Below are 23602 nucleotides of genomic sequence, written 5' to 3' on the forward strand. Positions count from 1 at the left end.
TTCACCAATATTACCTTTCATTTCCCTTCTATGTACTTACTATAAGCATCTTTCCTAAAGCCAAGGGATCATATACTACTGAAAGATTTTCAATATATGGAAAAGAAATAGTAACCAGAGTTGTCTTTCAATTTATTTTACTATTTGGAATATATGTTACTAAAACATTGCCTATCATTTTTGAATGATACAAATTTAATATAACTTGGTGTGGTGGAGAGAGAATTGAATTAAGAAGCAGAAAATTTGGTCATTACCACTTTAAATCTCAGTTTTATCAGTTGTAAAATGGGAATGATACATGTCTTGCCAATCTGTGAAGCAAAATTATGAAATCAGCGACTTCCCTGGTAATCCGGTGGTTAAGACTTTGCCTTCCAGTGCAGGGGGCACGGGTTGATCCGTGGTCAGGGAGCTAAGATCCCACATGCCTTGTGGCCAAAAACCAAAACATAAAACAGAAGCAGTATTGTAACAAATTCCATAAAGACTTTAAAAAATGGTCCACATCCGTGACTTCCCTGGTGGCACAGTGGTTAAGAATCCGCCTGCCAATGCAGGGGACATGGGTTCGAGCCCTGGTCCGGGAAGATCCCACATGCCATGGAGCAACTAAGCCTGTGTGCCACAACTACTGAAGCCCGTGTGCCTAGAGCCTGTGCTCCACAGCAAGGGAAGCCACCGCAATGAAAAGCCCACGCACTGCAGTGAAGAGTAGCCCCCATTCACCACAACTAAAGAAAGCCTGTGCACAGCAATGAAGACCCAACACAGCCATAAATAAATAAATTAATTAATTTAAAAAAAAAAAGGTCCACATCAAAACCAAATCTTTAAAAAAAATTATGAAATCATTTGAGCACCGTAAATAAAAAGACTACCATTTTCTTGTTTCTGGTGGACACAAACCTTTGAAATGGCAATTTTGATATTTGATCCAAGGTCTGCATGATTTCAAGACTTTTTTTCTCTCTCTGCTTTAGAAAATGACATGTTTCTTGGCATAAGGATTATTTGTGCTTATTCACGTAACACTTGTCCTAAAATCATAGCCACAACCAGGCAAATTTGACACATTTTTAGTCCTAGAATGTTGTAAGTTAGTATTCCTTAAAACTACTGTATAGCTAATAAACAATAATTACACACCTGTGGTTACTAACAGCATTCCCACAAAATGAGTCAATCAAAAAGATGGGATAAAGTACACACACGCTTAAACAGCAGTTCATAAAGCAAGAGTGATTCATTATATAGTTATATGTGCCCATTATTGGTATTTCATTTTTTTAAGTTGCAAAATTAAAGTTTTTCTATGTCAAGAACTCTGAGAGCTTGAGATTTGATCCTACTTTCAGGTAGAAAGGTAGCCTGACATTATTTGATGAATGCTGGCAGAAGATACAAGACTCCTAGGTTAGGGACAAAGGGCTTTATTATTTACAGCATAGCAAGCATCCTGAGCACTAGAATATTTGTGTTGGTTCCCTTAGCCCCTCAATTTCCACAGGACTTAACATGTAGGAGTCCAGGTGGATACTGAGGTAGGTTTGTGTCTCAGTTGAGAAACTCCAAGCTTAGGAAGCTCAAATACTTTATAACGGGTTGTAAATTAACTTGCATTTTGTACTGATGAGAAAACATTATCTTTTACTGGACAGCTAACAAATCTGCCCTTTGCTTCAAAGGAGACACTATCTCATCTTATAAGGCTGTTTGGTATACAAAAGGTTTTGAAAAAATAGTCTGGAACAAAAGGCTAGTTAGTACCACACTTCTGGATGTTCAGAAATGGAGAACTGTGTCACAACACTACCACCTGCTCAGTTTTGAATGTGAAACCAATGACTTACTTCTCCTTTCCTTCTATCAGAATTCAGACTAAAGCAACCATATAGTAATGGTTAAACTAACTAACTATTATGTCGTACTTACTGTCTATGATTTTGAGTGTTCAACTTGTAAAAATTTTCTCTTTATAAAATTGTTTTCTTAATTTGAAAAGTAAATTTAAAAACTAAGCCAAACCATTTACATTTAAGTTTAAAAGAAGAAGACAAAAAAGGGGGAAAAAATCAGAGTTCTACTATCTTTTAGGTCAAAATATGCTGTTTTATAATTCTTTTGTAGCACAGAAGCACATGTAGCTAAAAATTAGTTTTTCAGAGAGCACAGACAAAAAATATGCTTTAAATAGTCATAAATTTATTTATTCTTCAAATGTGTGAAAAAGCTACTCTTCATAAAGCATTTACTATAGGTAGAGTACAGCATTATAGAACACTGTGTTTTTTGACCAATTCATACATAATTTCCTATGGCTAGAAGGTCTATTGTTCTTTTTTATTCCCATAATTTAACATCTGAATAGGTTTAGTAGAAATTTACAAATTCCTCTGAGACCAAATATGGAAAATTTTATCTCAAAATTATTCCTTATTTTCCAAAAGTTATCCACAAGAGAAAAATAAATTCTGTGTTATTTATTACAGCTGGTATATTAAGAACATTTTAAATGTCATTTATTTCCATATTCAGAATCTGACATTAAGGGGAATTTCATGGGAAAATATGGCTTCTTGATGAAATGGAAACACTGTGGGCTTTGGACGCAGCCAAACGAAGGTTCACATTCATACTACTCTTACATAAGCTCGAAACTTTTGTTTCATTCTCCAGAAAAATGGGGATAATAATTGTTTTCTTCCAAGGATATTGTAAAGACACAATGAGATATATAAGGTCTCTCGAGAGTATTCTGGTTGCTCAACAAATTGCATTCTATCCTCTTTTCTCCTGAGGCAGCCACCTCAAAATATTAAGAATATATCTTAGACATCAATTTCTTAGGTATAGATATTTACTAGAACTCTTTATCATATTGTTTTTTTTACTATCCTAAGGATAGGGTATTAGTCTTTATGTATTTACTATAGCTACACTCAGAGATAAACTCACAAATGAAAATGCATTTCTTTCATAATAAAAACACACAACCTTTTTTAAAGTGAGAAAACTGAAATTCAGAAAAGTTAAATGATTTACCACGGATGCAACAGCTAGTTAGCGACAAATCAAGAACCTTCTGCTAAGTCTTATTCTTGTGCCCTATTCACTATATTGCTAGTACTAAGCAACCAGTGAGTTTAGAGTTGTTTGAGACCACAGCTGAGTGCTTTCCATGTTCATAGGAGTTAAGAATGCCCACTAACATATTCTTCTGAGTTATAGAGCCAGAAGACAGAAAGAATTTCTTCAGTCTCTACAGAAAAATGCCAGTACTTTTGGTCATGTGAATCCTGAGTAAATCTCAGGTTTATAACATTAGGTAACAATCTAAAATAGTGTGTGTTGTTTTTCGGAAATTAATAGCTAATTTCATAAATAATGCACAATGACAGTAAACCAGGTTCACTAATTTTTTTCTTCAATCAAATTTTATGTTTACTACATCTACTGAGTTACTAATATCGGTTATAGTTCAGTTTTATGATTTTATCAATCGTATTTCTTTTTTTAAATAAATGTATTTATTTATTGGCTGCGTTGGGTCTTCATTGCTGCGCGTGGACTTTCTCTAGTTGCAGCGAGCAGGGACTACTCTTCTTTGCAGTGTGCAGCTTCTCATTGCGGTGGCTTCTCTTGTTGCGGAGCACGGGCTCTAGGCACGCGGGCTTCAGTAGTTGTGACACATGGGCTCAGTAGTTGTGGCTCATGGGCTCTAGAGTGCAGGCTCAGTAGTTGTGGCATACGGGCTTAGTTGCGCGGCATGTGGGATCTTCCCGAACCAGGACTCGAACCCGTGTCCCCTAAATTGGCAGGTGAATTCTTAACCACTACGCCACCAGGGAAGCCCTATCAATTATATTTCATTTCTAGAATTGCTACCCATGTTTTTCAAAACTTCCTAATTTTACTAGTCTCTTATTGCTTTAATGCCTTTTAAGATCTATTTTTAGGTATACAGATACATAATATTTTGTGTATTTTATCAAATTAAAGATGCTTATTTTTTATTCTGTAGCTGATAAATCCACTACCTTCATGATTCAATGGGCCGATTTTATGGTTTGTTTTTTCTGTTGATTCTCACTCTAATGGCTTATTTCCCAAGGTGTTTAGTGACTTTTGTTATTGTTTTAATTAGTTTGTGTTGTTTAGATTTGTATTAATGGGAATTTTTAGAGGTGTGAGTTTAACGTATCCAACTCAGAAAGATTTTTGACTACTTCAGCCAGTTACTAGAGGGCACATTCCCCCTTAGCCTGGAGAGATAACTCGTAAGCAGTCACTTGCTACACCTATATATTTTCTTTTTGTAATTTTTCAGCAATATTTTTAATTTTATTTTCAATAAAAAGTATATATATTTAAAGTGTACAGCCTGATGACTTGGTATACATATGTAGAGAAAAATGATTACAAAGCCAAGCTAACTAAAGTATCATATCCTCACATAGTTATCATTTTGTGTGTGTGTGATGAGAGCACGTGAGAGATTTCCTCTTTTAGCAAGTTTTCAGTATTCAATGCAATATTTTTAACTATAGTTATCATGCTGTACAATAGCTCTCTAGACTCATTCATCCTTATATTTGTGTTTTCTTGTCATTTCTCACTTCTGAGGATTTCTCTACCTTTTTTACCAGCTCAAACTTTCATTTTAAAATACTTTCTGGAACATTGATGTTACCTAACTTCAAGACTTACTATAAGCCACATTAACCAAGACAGTGTGGTAGTGGCAAAATAATATACAAATAGATCAATGAAACAGATAGACAGGTGAGAAATAGACCCACACAAATATAGTGAACTGATCTTTGATTAAAAAAAACAAAGGCAATACAATGGAGAAAAGATAAGTCCGTTCCAACTCTTGGTGCTAGAACAACTGGACTTCCACATGCAAAAATTAAAAGAAAAAAAAAAGAGTAAGAATCTAAACACAGACCTTATACTTTCACAAAAATGAACTCAAAATGGATCATAGACCTAAATGCAAAACTCAAAACTAAAAATTCCTAGGAGATAACGTATTAGAAAATCTAGGTGACCTTGGATTTGGTGATGAACATTTAGATATAATATCAAAAGCATGATGCAGGAAATAAATAATTAAAACCTTCTGCTCTGTGAAAGACACTATCAAAAGCATGAGAGGGCAAGGCACAGACTGGGAGAAAGTATCTGCCAAAGATACCTGATAAAAGACAGTTATCCAAAATATAGCAAAAACTCTTAAAACTCAACAATAAGAAAACAACCAACCTGGCTTTAAAAATGGATAAAAAACATTAAAACAACGCTGAGATAGCACTACACACCTATTAGAATGGCCTAGGTCCAGAGCACTGACAACACCAAGGAAGATACACAAATTCATGAAGCATTCCATATTTTGCTTTTCTTTCTAATGTTCATGAATGACAAAACTAAGGTTCTGATAAGGGAGGTGACTCACCCAATTGAGGGCCCTTCCCACTTTAAACCCCACCCACAATTCCTCTTCTACAAAAAATAAAAGAGCTCCACAAATCAATATTTATCTAAATAGTTTAAAGTTAAAAGTTAATTTTGTAGGGAAGTCCTATAATTACTACCTTGACTTCTTTCTCCACTAGACTGTGAGTAGAGCAGTAATGCTTTTCATGAATGGAGGCCCTGATTCATTTACAAATGTAGTTCTGCTACATAAAGTTCTATCTTTCTTGGGTAATATAATAAAAGATAAAAATTTTTCATTAATGAGTATCCACTTAGAAGACTCTTAAGTCTTCAGCAGGCTATGGGATACTTGCTTAAATTATTACCAATGAAAAACAATAAGTCTGGGGCCAGGTTTATTAGTCTCTGATATGTTGTTACTCAAATTGTGAAAGAAAATTATTTTTACTTACATTTACTTATTTTTTTATAATCAAGCAATACTTTAATTATTCAGTGTTTCATATGATGTTATCTCTACCTGTAACAGAAGTGTATCTGTATTCTTAAGTTTGGCAAATACAGAAATCATCAGATGCAGAAAATTAATAAGTAATCAATGAGAAATATATAGGAATGTATAAACATATACATTATGAGCATTTCTGTTTTATAGCTATTCAAAAACAATGATTACAATGATAAAAGTGTCTAATTGGGTTCATCAAGCCTCTATCATTAATGTACCAATGTAATACCACTTATTGGCTTCTTTTGAAATAAAACTAGTAAAGAAAATTAATCACCTACTTGGCCTCAATTAATAAATATACATGAATTAGAGATGTCTTTTTAACCAAAGAGTAGAAACTTTTAAATACAACAGGGAGCTGAAGTCTAAACTATACCAAAAAAACAAACAAACAAAAAAACAAAACACAGGTGGCAGTAATATTTATGCGGCCATTATAACCATATTATTTTGAAAGCCAACCTACTTACATCATCAGTTTCTCCATTATTCTATTGGGTGGGCCCTAGTTTGGATGACCTACTACATTAACACTCCCTGAGGGAGTCTAGGTTAGATAGAGGAATATTCTCCAAGGATAATTAAATTGAGAGAGTGAAACAGAAGAGAATCATGTCAATGGAGCCTCCTTCATGGTTATTACTGAGCAACTGCTAAAAATTATTTGAAATAACTTCAAATCAATTAGAACTGTGTACACTTCTTATCTTTTGGAAATTAATTCTTCTGTATTAAAGACACAGTAAAATCCTCATCTATTATGAAATAAATACATTTAAAAAAATACCTGAAGCAGATTTAGAATTCTGGGAAGGAGGACTTCCTGGACTCCCCCAGAAAATTTTTCTATCTAATTTTGTGGTTAATCGTGGAATCTTCCCCTCCTGACAGTGACCCCCTGAAACCTTGATTTTAGCCTAGATTTAGAAACTTCTACAGCTAGTCCCACCTCCAGGGTAGGTAAGTCTTAGCCTGTGATAACTGAGATAGCATTAAAGCTATGCATAATGGAGCTCATTTCACTTTAAAAAAAAGAAAAGAAAAATGGCTACAGTTATTAAATCCATACTAAATGTGCAGCATTATATGTGTTCTATTATTTTATATTGTTAATATATCCATTTTAAGAGGAGAAAACTGAGGCAGAGAGGGGGTAATTTGCCCAACATGACACAGTAAGTGAAAAGTCAACTTACTATGTGCTAATTAGTTGCTAGGCAGATAGAAAGATGAATAATGTATAGCTTTCCTTTATAGGCTGAATTAATTTATTCTATAATTATTTTCTTATATGTCACAAATCAAGGGCCTCGTCTAGTGAAAAGCTCAGTGGTGTGCCTGATTCATGAGAAACAGTGGAAAGCAATCTTAGACAATGGCTATCTGGTAGTTCTTAAAACAGTGTCCTGTTGATACTTTTATTAGTATTACTTAGAAATGGGTAATTCTGCCGATACCATGGCAGAGAAGGATCAGTATTACCAACTTTCCCTTTTACCTCAGGCTCCAATAGCGTTTAGCACCACCCTGTTACAGATTCTGTCATTTAAAACTTTGATATTTTGTTCATCATGGATTTTTGCATTAATTTTGCTTTTAAAATATTACATTAAAATATTATTTATCTCGATTACTGATTTTTTTTGGCACTCCCTTAAATTTTGTGCTAAGGCAAGTACCTCATTTACCCCACTTGCCTTATCCTAGTCTTAGCCCTGGTTGACAGCAAACATGGAGACACACCATACATGAACAAGCCTGCTATTTTCTTGAGTTATGTGGCTGTCACAGGAGAAACCAAAGAACCACTCTTTATGTAGTAGTTGGTACTCCTCTATAAAGACATTAATGAGGAGATACAGCTCAACTGAACAATACAATTGGGAAAACATATCCTTTCAGGTAGAAGTATATATAAATACAGAAGGCTTATAACTGTTTAATAAGCACAACTATACCCACTTTGTAAAAGAATGATTCTGTTATTCCAGAGGGATTTGCTTAAAGCTAGCAATTCCATAGTATTGAAAGTTATGTCTTACAAAATCCATGTATTTTAAAATGTATAATTTAGTAACTCACTTTTGTTTTTCTTTGCTTTCGTAAGGGTCATTCATACACTTTATGTATTACCCAACACCCCCCAAACAGATGAATTTTGAAAATTCAAATGTCAGAAACTAGCAAGTATTTTTTATTCTAGTACTTTTTTTTTTAACCCTCTTTGCCATAAAATTTAGTGAAATATGTAAAGGAGTGATTAGAGCTGCAGTTAGTCTTTGACCTTTACATATAGTTTGGCTCTGTTCCCCAAATTTCTGTTTTTAAACTCTTGTACCAACAGTCCTCTTCTTTATTCATACAGTAATTTTTCTTTAGTGATCAATTACATACATATTTAAGTATATTTTAAAAGAATAGAAATGTTGCTTGTCATACACAAATGGCTCTTAGAGAGTTATTGGTTTCATGCCAGTGCTGTCAACTTTCCAACAACAGATTGGATTGGTTAAGAAAGAAGCCATAAACAGCCTATCAACAAGTATTTATACAGATGTTAATGAATTTAAAATTCTGTTAGTATAACATTTATGCCAAACTCCAATTTTATTTGTCCTTTATTGTGAGATATGATGCAATAACTTCTTTTAATAAACACATGCAGACCACTTACACTTTATAATGTAAATCATATTTTTACTATTCCCAGCATAAGATACATAGAATCAGCCATTTATCAAAATTACCAAAAATATTTCCGTCACATGAAGCATTTTGCTCAGTATGCAACCACGTCCTTCAAAAGCTTTTGGTAAAGAAATGAACTCATCTCCATCCATGAAACCAAGAGTATTTTGTTACTATATTACTGAGAAAGGCCATTAAGAGAAAAGAAAATAGTCATGGGAAAGTCATTATATGTATTAAAAATATAAATAATTAGCTTCTTTTTGTGTGCCCCAAATGATAATTGAATCCTAACCTCCCTCTGTAAATTTAGAAAACTGATTAATTTGAGGCATATGACTTTAATGAACACTTATTTTGCTTTTCATGAAGAAAAAAAATATTTCCATTAATTTAAAAAAGACTTCATTTCTTTTTAAAAAAAAAAAATTATTTATTTATTTTTGGCTGCATTGGGTCTTCATTGTTGCATGCGGGCTTTCTCTAGTTGTGGTGAGCGGGGGCTACTCTTTTTTTTTTTCTTTTTCTTTTGAATTTTATTTTATTTTTTTATACAGCAGGTTCTTATTAGTTATCAATTTTATACATGTTAGTATATATATGTCAGTCCCAATCTCTCAATTCATCCCACCCCCCCACCCCACCCCACCCTACCCCACGGGGACTACTCTTCGTTGCAGTGCGCAGGCTTCTCATTGCGGTGGCTTCTCTTGTTGTGGAGCATGGACTGCAGGAGTGTGGGATTCAGTAGCTGTGGCTCGTGGGCTCTAGAGCGCAGGCTCAGTAGTTGTGGCACACGGGCTTATTTGCTCCGCGGCATGTGGGATCTTCCTGGATCAGGGCTCGAACCTGTGTCCCCTGCATTGGCAGATGGATTCTTAACCACTCTGCCACCATGGAAGCCCCCAAGACTTCATTTCTTTTGGAGAACTTCTTAAAGCTGAACTGCTTTCTTCTAGGATTGTGTACATTGTCAACGTTTTATTTATAAAGTAGCTATACACACACACACACACACACACACATATATTGTTTTTAATTTACTACCTTAGGTTGTCAATTTTTATCCCAATCTAATTCTGACTTTCAGAGCTGAAGTTTCTATTATAATAATTAAGTTAATCACATTTAGACATGTGTTATTCTCCACAATGCACAGGTTCATCTACATGCTAAAAATCTAAATTGCAACTCTATATTTCTCAGAGAACATTAATCAACTATGACAATCACTCCGTAATTTTACCAGTATATGTTGAGCACCATCCTACTATGTATCACTTAAAAAGTGTATATTCTAGTAGGCAAAACAGACACATGAATAGGTAAGTAAAGTATAATGTAATAAATGCTATCATCGGGTCTCTATATTATCCCTTGGAGGGCATCTCTAACCTAATTTGGATAAGGAATGGAAGTGTTCAAAGATCAGGAGCTTACCCCAAAGAATGTAATTTCTAAACTAAGACCTGAAGACCTGAAGTGAGAACACCATTGATAAAGTGGATAATCCCAAACACGATGTCTATAGGCAAAAAAGATCATTTTGAGTAATTATAATACATCTGGGTGATTGAGGCAGGAACTTAATAGATGTATCTGAAGGTATAAGGAAGGCCTGTATGCTATGCAAAATGTTTTGAACATTATCCAAAGATAGTAGAGAACCAAGAGTTCAACCTCTGAAAGAGCAAACTAGACGTGTACTTTAGCAAGACCATTTGCAGTATGGAGATATATAAGTGGGAACAAGGCCAAATGGAAAAAGACCAGTGAGAAGGCTGTTACAGTAACTAAGAAGAGATGATAGTAGCCTGAATTTAAATAGTCACAATGCAAATACCAGAAATTTGACGGAATGAAAAGAATTTAGAAGGTAAAATCTGCAGCTGAAGGGTGAGGAAGAATGCTGGTTCAGTACAACACTCTGGTTTCTGAATTTTACATTGACGATGATAGTAGAATTATAGGAACTTAGAAAAGGTGGGATAATACATGAGTTCAGCTTTTTACATATTCTGTTTAAATTATCTGTAGGATACCAAAATGGAGAGATTTTGGATGGATACATTTCAGAAGGAGATAAAGAAAGTGATTGAAGAAATTGAATGAATATCCTCTTACAGGAAGATTATAACCAAGGAATAAGATAGGGCCAGAATAGTACCCCAGAGAAGAATCCTGAGAGTGGAAGAGATAGCAAAGGAAGATGAGCCCTTGAAGGAAACTGGGGTTTAGACAAAAGGGCAGAGAAAAACAGATAAGTGGAATTAAACAAGACTCAAAGGAAATAATCGTTTTAAGAAGGAAGACGTGAACAATGTATAATATTACAAAGGAGTCAGTAAGAATTTCAAAAAGTCCCAAAGATTTAGCAGTACTAATGATCTCGGTGTGAACGGTTCCAGTGAAATGGTGTGGGGGGGAAGCCATATTGCAGTGAGCTGAAGCACGAATGTCAGTAAGTCAACAGAGACTCTCACTCACTCCTGTTCAAAATGAGGGCAGTGGGGATGAAAGAAGGAGCCAGGTATTACTGAGATACCCAGCAGGGAGACTAGACCCAGTTTCTGGATTAGATGTCATTACATAAGGAATGAGCAGCCAAGGTTTACTCCAGAATATCTGGTCTGAATGACTTGGGAATTCAGGAGAAAAACCAGACTTAGTAGGATGATAATGATAAAAACAAGTTGTGATTCTGAAGTTCAGCTGGATCTGAGAACAGGAATAAGATAGAGGTTGGTGATATCTAGTTCTCTAAGTTGCCAGCCTCCTGAGGCAATAAACAGTGCATATCTAATTGACTGGCATCAAAAGCCAGCACAATACCAGGCATGGGGTGTGGTGGTGGACAGCAGGGGTGCGGGTGCTCCTAGATACTTGCAGAATGACAAGCATCAACATCTGAAGGAACACAAATATAAAGGAGCCTGAAAGGAAGCACTCAAAGTCTGATGTTCCAAAGTCCTGCAGAGAAGAGAGTTCTAAGACAAAGAAAATGTTCTGTGTAGTTGAATTCAGCAGAGAGGCCAATGAAGATAAGGAATAAATGTGTTTAGTAGATAAGATGGTTTAAGACCCTCATAGTAAGGACAGTTTCAATTTGACAAAATCAGATTGCAATAAATTAAGGAGGAAATGTAAAGGAAAGACTGAGAGAGTAGATTCCTCTTAAAAGAATTCTGTTAACAACCGGTATCTTTTAGTGTGAAAGACAAAATATTAGAAGAGTATAGAATTTGTCCCTGAAATCTTATGTGTCATTTTATATAAGTTTATCAAATCGGGAGATACAAACCTATAAATTATGAGACGAAAATTGTTTATAGTTTAGAAAATATTTAGCAAGTAGATACATTTGGATACCTAGAGAAGAAAATATTTGCACCAGTGATAACAGATAAAGGATTATGAATGTCAGTTGAAAACAAAAATGGAAATACTAGAATCCAGCATATAATTGGGGAGAACAAGAAAGATATTTTACACTTTATGACCTATAATTGGTAAATAATCATATAGAATCACTTTCAATCTCACTAGCAGTAGAGACATATAAATTAAAATCATATTAGACAATATTTTTCTCAAATTATCAACAGCTTTAAAATATTTAATATCCCAATGTTGACTAGGGGCTTAGTGAAATGAATAACCTCATATAGCAGATGGTAAATTGGTGAAAGTTTTTAAAACTATTTGACAATATAGATTATATTGTGTTCCTCGAAATATTTATAACTTCAGACATGTTATCTTTAATTCCACCTGAAAAAGTGGATTAATTAAATAGAATAATTAAAAACCTTCATGTAACAAGTTAGTACCTCACAGTGTATAACCCCTAAAAGTATTTTCGGGATGAGATTTCCATTACATAGAATGCATTTGTTATAGTACTAACTGAAAAGTAGAATGTATAGGATACATACAATTGTATGTAAATGAAAAACAAATCTATGAACAAAAGAACTAAAAGAAAATGCCTTAAAAGTGTTATCCAGTTGTTGTCTTTGAATAGTGGGGCTTTCTGTGGATTTTCTTTTCTTTGACTTTTTAGTTTTCAGTATTTTTTAAATCATCTATTATGAAAACGTATTATTTTTATAATAAAAAGTTTAACAATTTGTTTAAATAAAATTATTAAAATGTGTGTTTTGAAGTAAAGCAGCATATATAGACTGTAGTAACTAGGGGAGAGCAGGAATCAAAAGGAGACTTTTTTCTTAGGTTGATGGTACGAGAAATTTATGAAGACCCAGAGAAGTAGGAAAGAGCAGTAGATAGGCAGTAGCTTCGAGTTTTGCAGACCAAATGATGCTTCTTCTAAAACCAAGAGGATTTATTGGGGAGCCTGAGTAGAAAGTGATAAGCATCTGTTAAGTAATCCGGGTCGCCATCATTCTTCCTACACAAGATGCTAAAAGCAAGCTTCAAGGAGTAAATACTACTTTCTCCTCAGTGACAGGGGTAATCCTAAAATGGTTTAGCGAAAATCATTTGCCAGAATCATTTCCTCCAGCATTTGAATGGCAATATTTTTGAATACATCCAACCAATATCATCACTATGCTAGTTCTCTTTTTTACACTGAACTCATGCCAATCTACCAATCTATGCCTTCAGATTAAAAGGGTTAATATGAATTGGACCCTTACAGTGAAATCTCTAATCTTTACCCAGGGATTGTTATTTAGAACCTTGGCTGAGTTCTGATGTAAAACCACTTAGGGTTTATGGAGTGTTATTGTACAGTTGAGGAAAACTTTTCAGAATGAACACTTTAAAAAGGGACTATTGCAAGTATATGTCACTTTTTTAAAACAGAAAGATGTAGAGATAATTTTTATTTTCAGCTAAAAGTACACTTGCTACAAAACAATTCTCTACATATCAAGAGTAGGTAAGTTTCCAGTCGTGGGTTCAATTGATTATCAGGGTCACTGATTCCTCACTACTATCTGTCATTGTACTCATGGGTTCACTATTTGGTCTAGTCAACCAAGAAAGGCAGATAAAAGGCTGGGACTCTGCTGGCGAAGAGACTTAATGCTTAATGCAGTGTGGGTGTAGCAACCCCAAATCTTCCCTTTGTTTGAGTCTTTTTTATAGTTTCTTTGTAAGGAAGGCCATTTATCAAAATGGTGTCTGCTCATGGATGCAGTGGTCAGCCCTTGAAAGTGAAGTAATTGTTCATTCAATACAGCAACTATGGAGGGATTGGCTTAAACTCAAGAAGAAAGGGTGTGACCATTTTAGAAACATAAGGTGGCACAAGAAGTTAACAGGAAGTTAACTTTACTAAGTAACGTAATTTAGAGAAAAATATCTTGATTTGTAGCTTTCCTGAGAACTGGCTCCAGTATCTCTTTGGACTGAAAACTAGAGTCATTTCACTAATACAACAGTAACTTTTATGGAATAAAAAGACATGATGAATGTACCATCCTCAACATATTCAGAAAGACAGATGCTAAATGTATGTATACATGTGTGATGTGTCTCTGTACAGCACCAAGCATTCAAAATAGGCTTTGCACCATGCTCCATTTGTTTTCCAAACAACTTGCAAATATAAAATGACTTTCTATGTACGAAGATCTATAGGAAAGAATAATTCCAATTAATAAATTGACATTTTAAACATCAGGTTTTAAATTATAGAATTCTTGTGAGTTTGATTACCATGAGTTAGTTTCAAGAGGTACCTTCTCTGGTGTACTGTCAGTCAAGCCTACAATGCTAACAAGTCCCTAAGCATGGTGATGGCACCAAAAAAGAAGCAGTCTAAAAACTCAAGAGAAGTGCTCTAAAACAACAGGTCTTCATTGTAACTCAAATGCATGACATTGATGTAGCAGCAATGTCTGCAGGGATTTTTTTTTGAAAAATACAAACATATATATAGTAAATTTAAATGTGAATATAACGGTCAGATTTTTCTTTTTCTTTCATTTTCTTACTATTTTATTTTTCTTTATGTTTGTTATCTTGTGTTCTTACCTTGTATAATTTCTCCTCTTGCATATTCTCTATACCCATCTTCACTGTTACGCTTTCCCCCCTCCATCTTTGAAATCACTGTTATGACATTAGCACAGGTTTCCTAAACCAAATATAAATGATATCCTAACTTAAGTATTGTACTAGCTTACACAAACCAAGCTTAGTTTTACATAGAATTAAAATTCTGTTTTGAAAATCCTCAATATAATTTATAAATTCTACATATGGATAAGATAGCATGAGAACAATTAGACTTTAAATTCCGTCTACCAAAAATAATTATTTGTATTTTCTGAAACACTAAAAAACAAGCCCTATAAACTGTAGGTTGCACTAAAACAACTCCTTTATTTTTCAATATAGTTGGGTTTGAAACTCAAGTTGGAAAAGCACTTAATCTATAAGTGACTGACATTATTTCTCTTACAGATGATTTAGCTCCCATGAATTAAATTGTCTTGTTTTTCTTTTTTTTCTTGTGATAAAATTGTTAGCCTAGACTGAACTGCTTGGCCAAAATTTGATCTCTTTAAATAACAAATAAAATTTCCATATTTTTTCCCTAGGTAAGGAAGAAGAATTTATGTATAAGGATACCACTGCAAATGAAAAATTAGAAAGGAATAAAGAATATACATACCAATGGCTTCATACACAGGTTGGGCTTCATGAAACTAGTTCCAGAAACATGAAATGGTGAGGTCATTTCCTTTAAATTAGATTTTTGTATTGCAAATACATCTTGAAAACTGAAACCTAGGTTAATTGTGCTAAAACAAACATGACTTTATATAGCCAAAGGCCAATACTCTACATTGCCAGGTTATAAATGGCCTCTTATGTAGAATAGATTTGATCGTTCTTTATATTTTTCACCATAAAATATTCAAGAGCTTAGTTTCTGTATTGCTTAAAACCAACACAAATGATTGATGGTGATGATGAACCACACAAATAATTCTACTTTATAAAGTAAAATGCATGGTATCGATTAACTGTTTATAAATATCATATGTATTGGAGGTTATAGTATTTTATTTTATGTTATTTTTGTTATCATTTATGTTTGGCAGTTAAAATTATAATTCAACCCTGATGCTGCCACTTTACCAGTCATGTAACTGATTTTCAATGATGTCTCAATGCTTTAGTTTCCTCTTCTTTATAGTGAGATGATAATATCTTATCTCTCTACTTCACAATAGAAGTGAGCTCTCAAGGTTGAGGGTATCAAATGTTGATGTGCCTTAGCAGCAAACAAGGTGCCTTAAGCTTAATAGGTAATCAATAAATTTTTATTACATTAATGTATGTATTAGTTTTCTAGGGCTGCCATAACAAAATACCACAGATCATGTGGCTTTAAGAGCAGAGATGTATCGATATTTTCTCACAGTTCTGGAGGTTATAAGTCCAAGATGAAGGAGTCAGCAAGTTTGGTTTCTGTAGAGGTCAGTCTCCTTGGCTTGCAGATGGCTACCTTCTCACTGTGTCCTCACATGACCATCCCTCCACCTGTGTTATCTGTGTTTTAATCTCTTCTTACAAGGACACCAGTAATATTGGATTAGGGCCCACCCCTATGACCTCATTTTACCTTAAGTACCTCTTTAAAGGCCCTATCTTCACATAGTCATATTCTGAGGTATTGAAGATTAAGATCTGAACATATAAACTTTGAAGGAACAAAATTCAGCCCCAAAAATGTAACATAAAGCACTTATGTGCATAACCACTAAACCAAAGTTTTAAGGAAAAAGAAGTCTGGATATAATTTTTTTTTTAATTAATTTATTTATTTTTGACTGTGTTGGGTCTTCGTTTCTGTGCAAGGGCTTTCTCTAGTTGTGGCAAGCGGGGGTCACTCTTCATCGCGGTGCGCGGGCCTCTCACTATCACGGCCTCTCTTGTTGCGGAGCACAGGCTCCAGACGGGCAGGCTCAGCAGTTGTGGCTCACGGGCCCAGTTGCTCTGCGGCATGTGGGATCCTCCCAGACCGGGGCTCGAACCCATGTCCCCCACACTGGCAGGCAGACTCCCAACCACTGCGCCACCAGGGAAGCCCCTGGATATAATATTTTGACATAAATTTTTTAAAATTGAAGTATAGTTGATTTACAATGTTGTGTTAGTTTCAGGTGTACAGCACATACATATTCTTTTTCACGTTCTTTTCTCTTATAGGTTATTACAAAATATTGAGTATAGTTCCCTGTGCTATACAGCTGACATAAATTTTTAAGACTTTCATTTTAGCTACATATATCCACAAAACAGTAAAAAAAAAAAAAGTGCTATTATAAGCATTTATTAAATATGTAAACCAGTATTGAATCTAAATGTAGATGACTCTTTGGAAAGGTTTCCAGGGATTGTGGGTGATAACTATTTAAATGAGTAACAAACAAACAAATCTACAATTATGAGAGCTAAAACTTAATTTAGCAGAAAATTATAATGTGCAAAAATGCAACCTTTTTTAATAATATATACGAATGGAAACCTTTGTATGTAGTCAATTCTATCCATACAATTTCTTTAAAAACATGGAAAAGAAAGTGAAGAATGAAAGTGAAATTAAAACATTTCAAAATCTGGATTGTTATAACCTATTTCATTGTGAGCAAAGAAAGTAGGAATAAAGTAATCAACATTTGAGAATTTTTTATTTTGCTAAGTATTCTAATTAATGCAAGCACAATTTATTTTATGTTGGTATTAATCAATTTAGCATAATTCATAACATGACATTCTTAGGACTATAAACAAATATAGTATAACCCATAGCTTACCATCTGTATTAACCAGGTGTAAGAGGTCTGGTTTAGAAATATAAAAGCATCTGTATAGATAATGTGAAAAATACAAGCAAAATGTTTCAGGATGTATTTTAGATATGCTTAAACATTTCACAACATCCCTTACTCCTAAATAAGTTATGTTTAAACATATACTGCAACAGGCAATTGTTGATGGATTTTCTGTTTTGAAAATATAATATAATATATAAAAGAAGATATAGGTAGCAATATTTTAAGAAAAATTGTTTTCAAAAACAGAAGTTCTTGAAAAGCCAAATATCAACAGAAGTTCATTGTGAGCATTAGTATAATGCCTTAAACATACCAGAGCTATTTTAAAAATAGGAAGTTTTGCCTTTCTTATAAGTAAGATATATAAGTACATGTAGTAAAATATATTTTCTATAATTTATTAGCTATGGTTATTGGTACTTTCAGATTTTTGATCTGTGTATGTGTTTATGTTTGGCAAAGAAGGGTGGCATTAAAGTGTTGTTTAGAAATTTAAATTTCATGTCAAACTGAATTTTAAAATGACTATGAAAAGATGTAAATTTGTATGTATCTTTGCATGTCACCTAATTTAAGAAAACTATTATTTCCATTTTGTAAATTATTGATTTCTCCCAAACTTTTCATTGGGCATGTCTTTCATAGTCTTCCTCTACATTTATATAATGATATGATTTCTGTTTTTGTCACTGTGCAGCAATCACTTCTTGCCTGAGTTAGATCCAGATGTACTTAATGGTGGAAGAGTTCAGCTTGTGGTAAGAAATGTGTTTAAAGTTCAGAAAAAATGTTGTGCACACCAGTACTCAATAAATGGCACTTTAAGATATGTCCATAAGTAGTGTAAATTATGAAAATACCACAACTGTATCTTTTTGGGATAATGTCAAAATGCTATGTATTAAAATAGTACCATGTTTTCTTGGCTTGTAATATAACTTTAAAATATGATATTACTTTAAAATATTAATTCTATATGGCAGATTTAAAAATATTAGCATGCTACCGTATTTTTAAAAATACTCTGGACAAGAAGTTGTATAATAACATTATTTTCTAGAATATTTTAAGAGTAGGATATTTGAGGGAAACAGCAAAGTACCTCACAACTCAGGAAATCAAACCAGATAAAAATTAGAAAGTAATTGTGAACTCAACCATTCTAAGTAATAAAGTGTAAATTATTGGAGCTCAGGACTTCCCTGGTGGTCCAGTGGTTAAGACTTCGTCTTCCAATCCAGGGGGTGCAGGTTTCTATCCCTGGTGCGGGAACTAAGAGCCCACATGCCTTGCGGCCAAAAAACCAAAACATAAAACAGAAGCAGTATTGTAACACATTCAATAAAGACTTTAAAAAAAATGGGCCACATCAAAAAAAAAATTATTTTTTAATTGTTGGAGCTTTAGGAACAACCAAGTTCTAACTTGGTCACCAGAGTGTAGACTCTAGACAGTATAACTAATGGGCATTGCAAAAGTCAATTGAACTATATAAATGCTATTAGAAGGAAGACTATAGTAACAGAAGGAGAATGGCCAATATGGAGTGTAGAGAAAGAATCCCCAAACAAGAAATTTTAAATGTGTTTCCAGAAATTTCCAGAGAAGAGGTTACCCTAACCAATGATGGAAGTGTGTGGCCTCCTTGGCAGGTGAAAATGGATGCATCAAGTGACCCTAACTTTATGACACCTTCCATTTATGTCAACTAGTAAATATTCCTTGCTCAGATTCTACATTCACCAAGAAAACTGATCATAATTTAACTTACCATGCAGAATTTAGTGTAAAAAGATAATGTATTCCCTAATGGGAACTAGTATTATCGTATCCAGAGCAGTTATTCATCATTCTCATGAATAACTCATTCAAGGAGTTTTCCTGAAAGAGGAGAAAAATTAGGACAATAGCTAAAATTAGTGTGTTTATGAAAATATATAGAATCTATGTACATATTTGAAATAATCACTCAGCAAGTATTTTCTTGCATTTTAATAGAGATCCCTGTGGCAGAGTGACATGTAGATTACCCTAGGAAAATTGGTACTTCAGGCTATTAACACCCTACATGTTATTGACTAGCACTTTTGCACAGATTTTTGTGTGGCCACTTTGGAGCAAGAATGGGGAATATAAAAGTGCCAAGGAATGCCAGGATAAAGGAAGGGATATTACATTTAATTATTATACCTCTAAAAATGAATGAAAACAGATTGGGTAGATTACTAATCAAAATGGTTCTATGAGATTAATGCTCTGACATTAATCTCCTTCCTCCCTATCCCACTATATTATACTACCTACAAATGTATGGCAAATACATAGCAATGATAAATGATTGTTTTTTAATATGTTGAAGAGGTACAGCTGAACACAAAACAAGGTAAGTATTAATAGTAGTAGAACAGACTCTTTTTTTTTGAGTCAAGACAGGGGGATGGAGCAAGGATTTATGCTAAAAGGATACTGGGGTAATGGAAGGCCAAGAGTGGAAATCATGCAGGGTGTTGGAGAATAAAAACACCCTACTAGTGGGGGAACTTGTACAGATAATTGCATAACTGAGACCAGGCCATAACTAAGAGGAAAATCTTAAAATTTTAAAAAGCTGCAACTGCTGCTACTATAAGATCCTCAAAGACGTAAGAATAACACCCATAATAAAAGGACAGAAAATTATGGAACAAAAATGATCAAATTTTAATTAAAGGAGAGATGGATAGGCAAATAAGCCTATTATAAATTCTGGAAATAAAAAATATCATTGAACTGAACCCTCGACTAGACATCATAGAATAGAGAATTAGTGAATTGAAAGTTTATTTACAAAGGAACAATAGATTGACAGCTAACATCATATCAGAACAAGGTATACCAAAAGACAATGGAGTTATTTCTTAATAATAGGGATGAATATAAATATCATCTAGAATATTCATCACTAACCTTCAAAAGTGAGGACAGTTAGACATAATCAAACACTCAAATGCTGGGCTTTGAGGAAGCTAATAAATAACCTCTCTGTCTTCCAAATGGGATTAAAGCATATTGTATGACAGACAGGAATGAGAAAAATGGAAACAAGATATTATTTTACTTACCTACAAATATATACTTCAGAAGGCATGTCATAGAGCTAGACAATTATATTGTTTATTAAATTTATCCCTCCAAATGCTAGCATTTTCCTGCAGAAGACAGTCATAGTTCAGGTTCTCCAGAAAACATACTCTGAGATTCTGATATTTGAAAGCAGGATGTTAATTGGGGAAGGCTTTCAGGAACAACTCCTTTGAGGGATGAAAAAAGCAGGATTGAGCAGAAGGAGAAGATGAATTGCAATAAAGTTAAATGATAAATCTTAACATTAATATGTGCAAGGCCCCTACAATGATAACTATCAAACATTGCTTATAAAAAAATCAGAGATATATACCATATGCATGAATAGGAAGACTCAAATTGTAAGACGTCAGTTCTTTCCAAATGATCTATAAATTCAATAAACTTTTAGAAAGCTTTTTAGTAGAAATGGACTGATTTTTAAAATGGAATTTTAAATATGAAAATGCATAAGACCTAGAATAGTCAATGCACTCTTGAAAAGGAATAGTAAGGAGAGTCACACTATTTGATTTCAAGACTTGCTGTACAACCCCAGTAATCAAGACTGTATGTTATGTTCATAAAGAAAAAAAAAAAAATCAATCAATGGAAAAGAATAGAGAGTCCAGACGAATACCATACTTATAAAGTTAATTGATTTCCTTAAAGATACTAAAGCAATTAAAAAGAGGGAAAGAATAATTTTTTCAACAAATAGTGCCGGGCAACTGGACATCTACATGGAAAAAAGAAATGAATCTCGACTCCTACTTCACATCTTACTTAAAAATAAATTTGAGATGAATCATGGGCCTAAATGTAGAAGCTTAAATTGTAAAAATTCTCAAAGAAAACATAGTATGGTATTTTCAAAAACCTGAAGTAGGCAAAGATTTCTCAGATAAAAAAAGCATAATCAAAAAAAGAAAAAGGTAAATTGTACTTCATCAAACTTAAAAGCATTTGTACTTAGAAACAACATTCAGAAAATGAAAGGAAATGATAAGTCAAACCACATCCTAGGAGAAAAATTCATTCTCCCTCTTCCTCCCTCCCTTCCTCCCTACCCACTTCCTGTTTGTCTTCTTCACAGCCTTCTTACAATCAATAATATAAAGACAGACACCCCAAGTTATAAAAAAAAGTGGCAAAAGGTTTGAGAGACTTCACAAATGAAGATATTTGAATGGTTAATAAATACTTTAAGTTAAAACAACAATGAGGTACTACTACATAGCACTAGAATGGTTAATATTTAAAAGGCAAATGTGGGTAAATATATGGAACAACTAGGACACTCACACATTGATGGTATAGTGAAAAATGATAAAACCATTTGGGAAAATAGGCAGTTTCCTATAAATTTATACATACACCTACCCTATGACCCATTAATTCTACTCCTAGTTGTTTACCCAGAGGAAATGAAAACAGATGTCCACATAAAGACCTCTATGAAAATTATATAGCAGCTCTATTGATAAAAGCCAAAACATGCAAACAGCCTAAATGTTTATCAACAAGAGAACAGATAAACCGTGGTATATTCTTGCAATGGCATACTTACTCAAAAATGAAAAGAAATAAACTCCCAAGACACACAGAAAAATGGGTAAATATCAAAAACAATATAGTGACTGAAAGAAGCCAGACACTAAAGAGTGCATACTATATGATTCTAGTTTTATTAAGTTTAAGAATAGAGAAAACTAACCTATCCAATGGTGAAAGAAATCAGAACAGTAGTTGCTTTAAGTATGAATTACTGGAAGGAGGCACAAAAGAACTATTTGGTAGTTATATTAGTCAGGGTTCACTAGAGAAGCAGAATCAATAGGATATATATATCTCCTATATCCTATATCTCTAAATAGATAGATGATAGATAGATAGATAGATAGATAGATAGATAGATAGATAGATAGATAGATAGATAGATAGATAGATGATAGATAGATAGATAGATAGATGATCGATGATAAATAGATAGGCCAGAGGGCTGATGGTATAAGTTACAGTTCTAGTCCAAAAGTCTTGAAATCAGGTAGTATGAGTCTTCTTACTGTTCTTTTTCAAGATTGTATTGGCTATTCTAGGTCCTGTATACAAAGCTTTTTTACATGTGTGTGTGTGTGTATGTGTATGTGTGTGTATATATATATATATATATATAGAGAGAGAGAGAGAGAGAGAGAGAGAGAGAGAAATTTATTAGCAAGCTAGCTAACTAGAGATTTTATAAATATATTTATTTATTTAGTCTAAAGAATTATATACTATTTATTATAAGGAATTGGCTCATTTGATTATGGAGGCTGAGAAGTCCCATGATCTGCTGCCTGTAAGATAGAGACCCAGGAGAGCCTGGTGGTATAGTTCCAGTCTGAGTCTGAAGGCCTGAGAACCAGAACCAATGGTATTAAGTTCTAGTCCAAGTCTGAAGGCCTGAGAGCCAGGAGTGCTCTCCTGGCTCTTATTGGATAAGTTCTCCAGTCTTAAGACAGGAGAAGACCTATATCTCAGCTTCATCAGTCAAGTAGAGAGATGACTTCTCTCTTCCTCCACCTTTTTGTTCTATTCAGACCCTCAAGGATTAGATGATGGCCAGCCACATTTCTGGAGAGCATTCTGGTATACTCAGTCTGCTGATTTACATACAAATCTCATCCAGAAACATGCTCACAGACACACCCAGAAATAATATTTAACCAAATATTAAATATTTGGTTATTTAATATTTAATAATTGAACTGAACAATGTAATTAGAAAATGAGCAAAGGGCTTGAATAGTTACTTCACCGAAGAGAATATTCAGATAGAAATAAGCACACGAAACGATTTTAAAAATCATTAATCACTAGGGAAATTGTTAAAGCCACTATATGACACCACCCATAACCTATTAGAGTGGTTAAAATAAAATGCTGACAATACCAAGTGCTGACAAATATGTGGAGCGACTGGATCGTTCATGCATTGCTACTGAGGAAAAAAAAATATTCATACATTGCCACTGGAAAAAAAAAT

At 33.8% G+C, this 23602-nt stretch overlaps 1 protein-coding gene across 1 annotated transcript in view; it reads left to right on the top strand.

The window, feature by feature from the left end:
• LRRIQ1 (leucine rich repeats and IQ motif containing 1) overlaps window positions 1-23602 on the top strand; it is a 191651-nt gene that overhangs the window by 163924 nt on the left and 4125 nt on the right. Inside the window, 2 exon segments of the mRNA XM_036866543.1 lie at window positions 15223-15352; window positions 18167-18227. Coding sequence (XP_036722438.1) covers window positions 15223-15352; window positions 18167-18227 — 191 coding nt within the window.

The sequence above is a fragment of the Balaenoptera musculus genome, chromosome 10 (genome assembly GCF_009873245.2).
Source record: "Balaenoptera musculus isolate JJ_BM4_2016_0621 chromosome 10, mBalMus1.pri.v3, whole genome shotgun sequence".
Classification (NCBI taxonomy): Eukaryota; Metazoa; Chordata; class Mammalia; order Artiodactyla; family Balaenopteridae; genus Balaenoptera; species Balaenoptera musculus.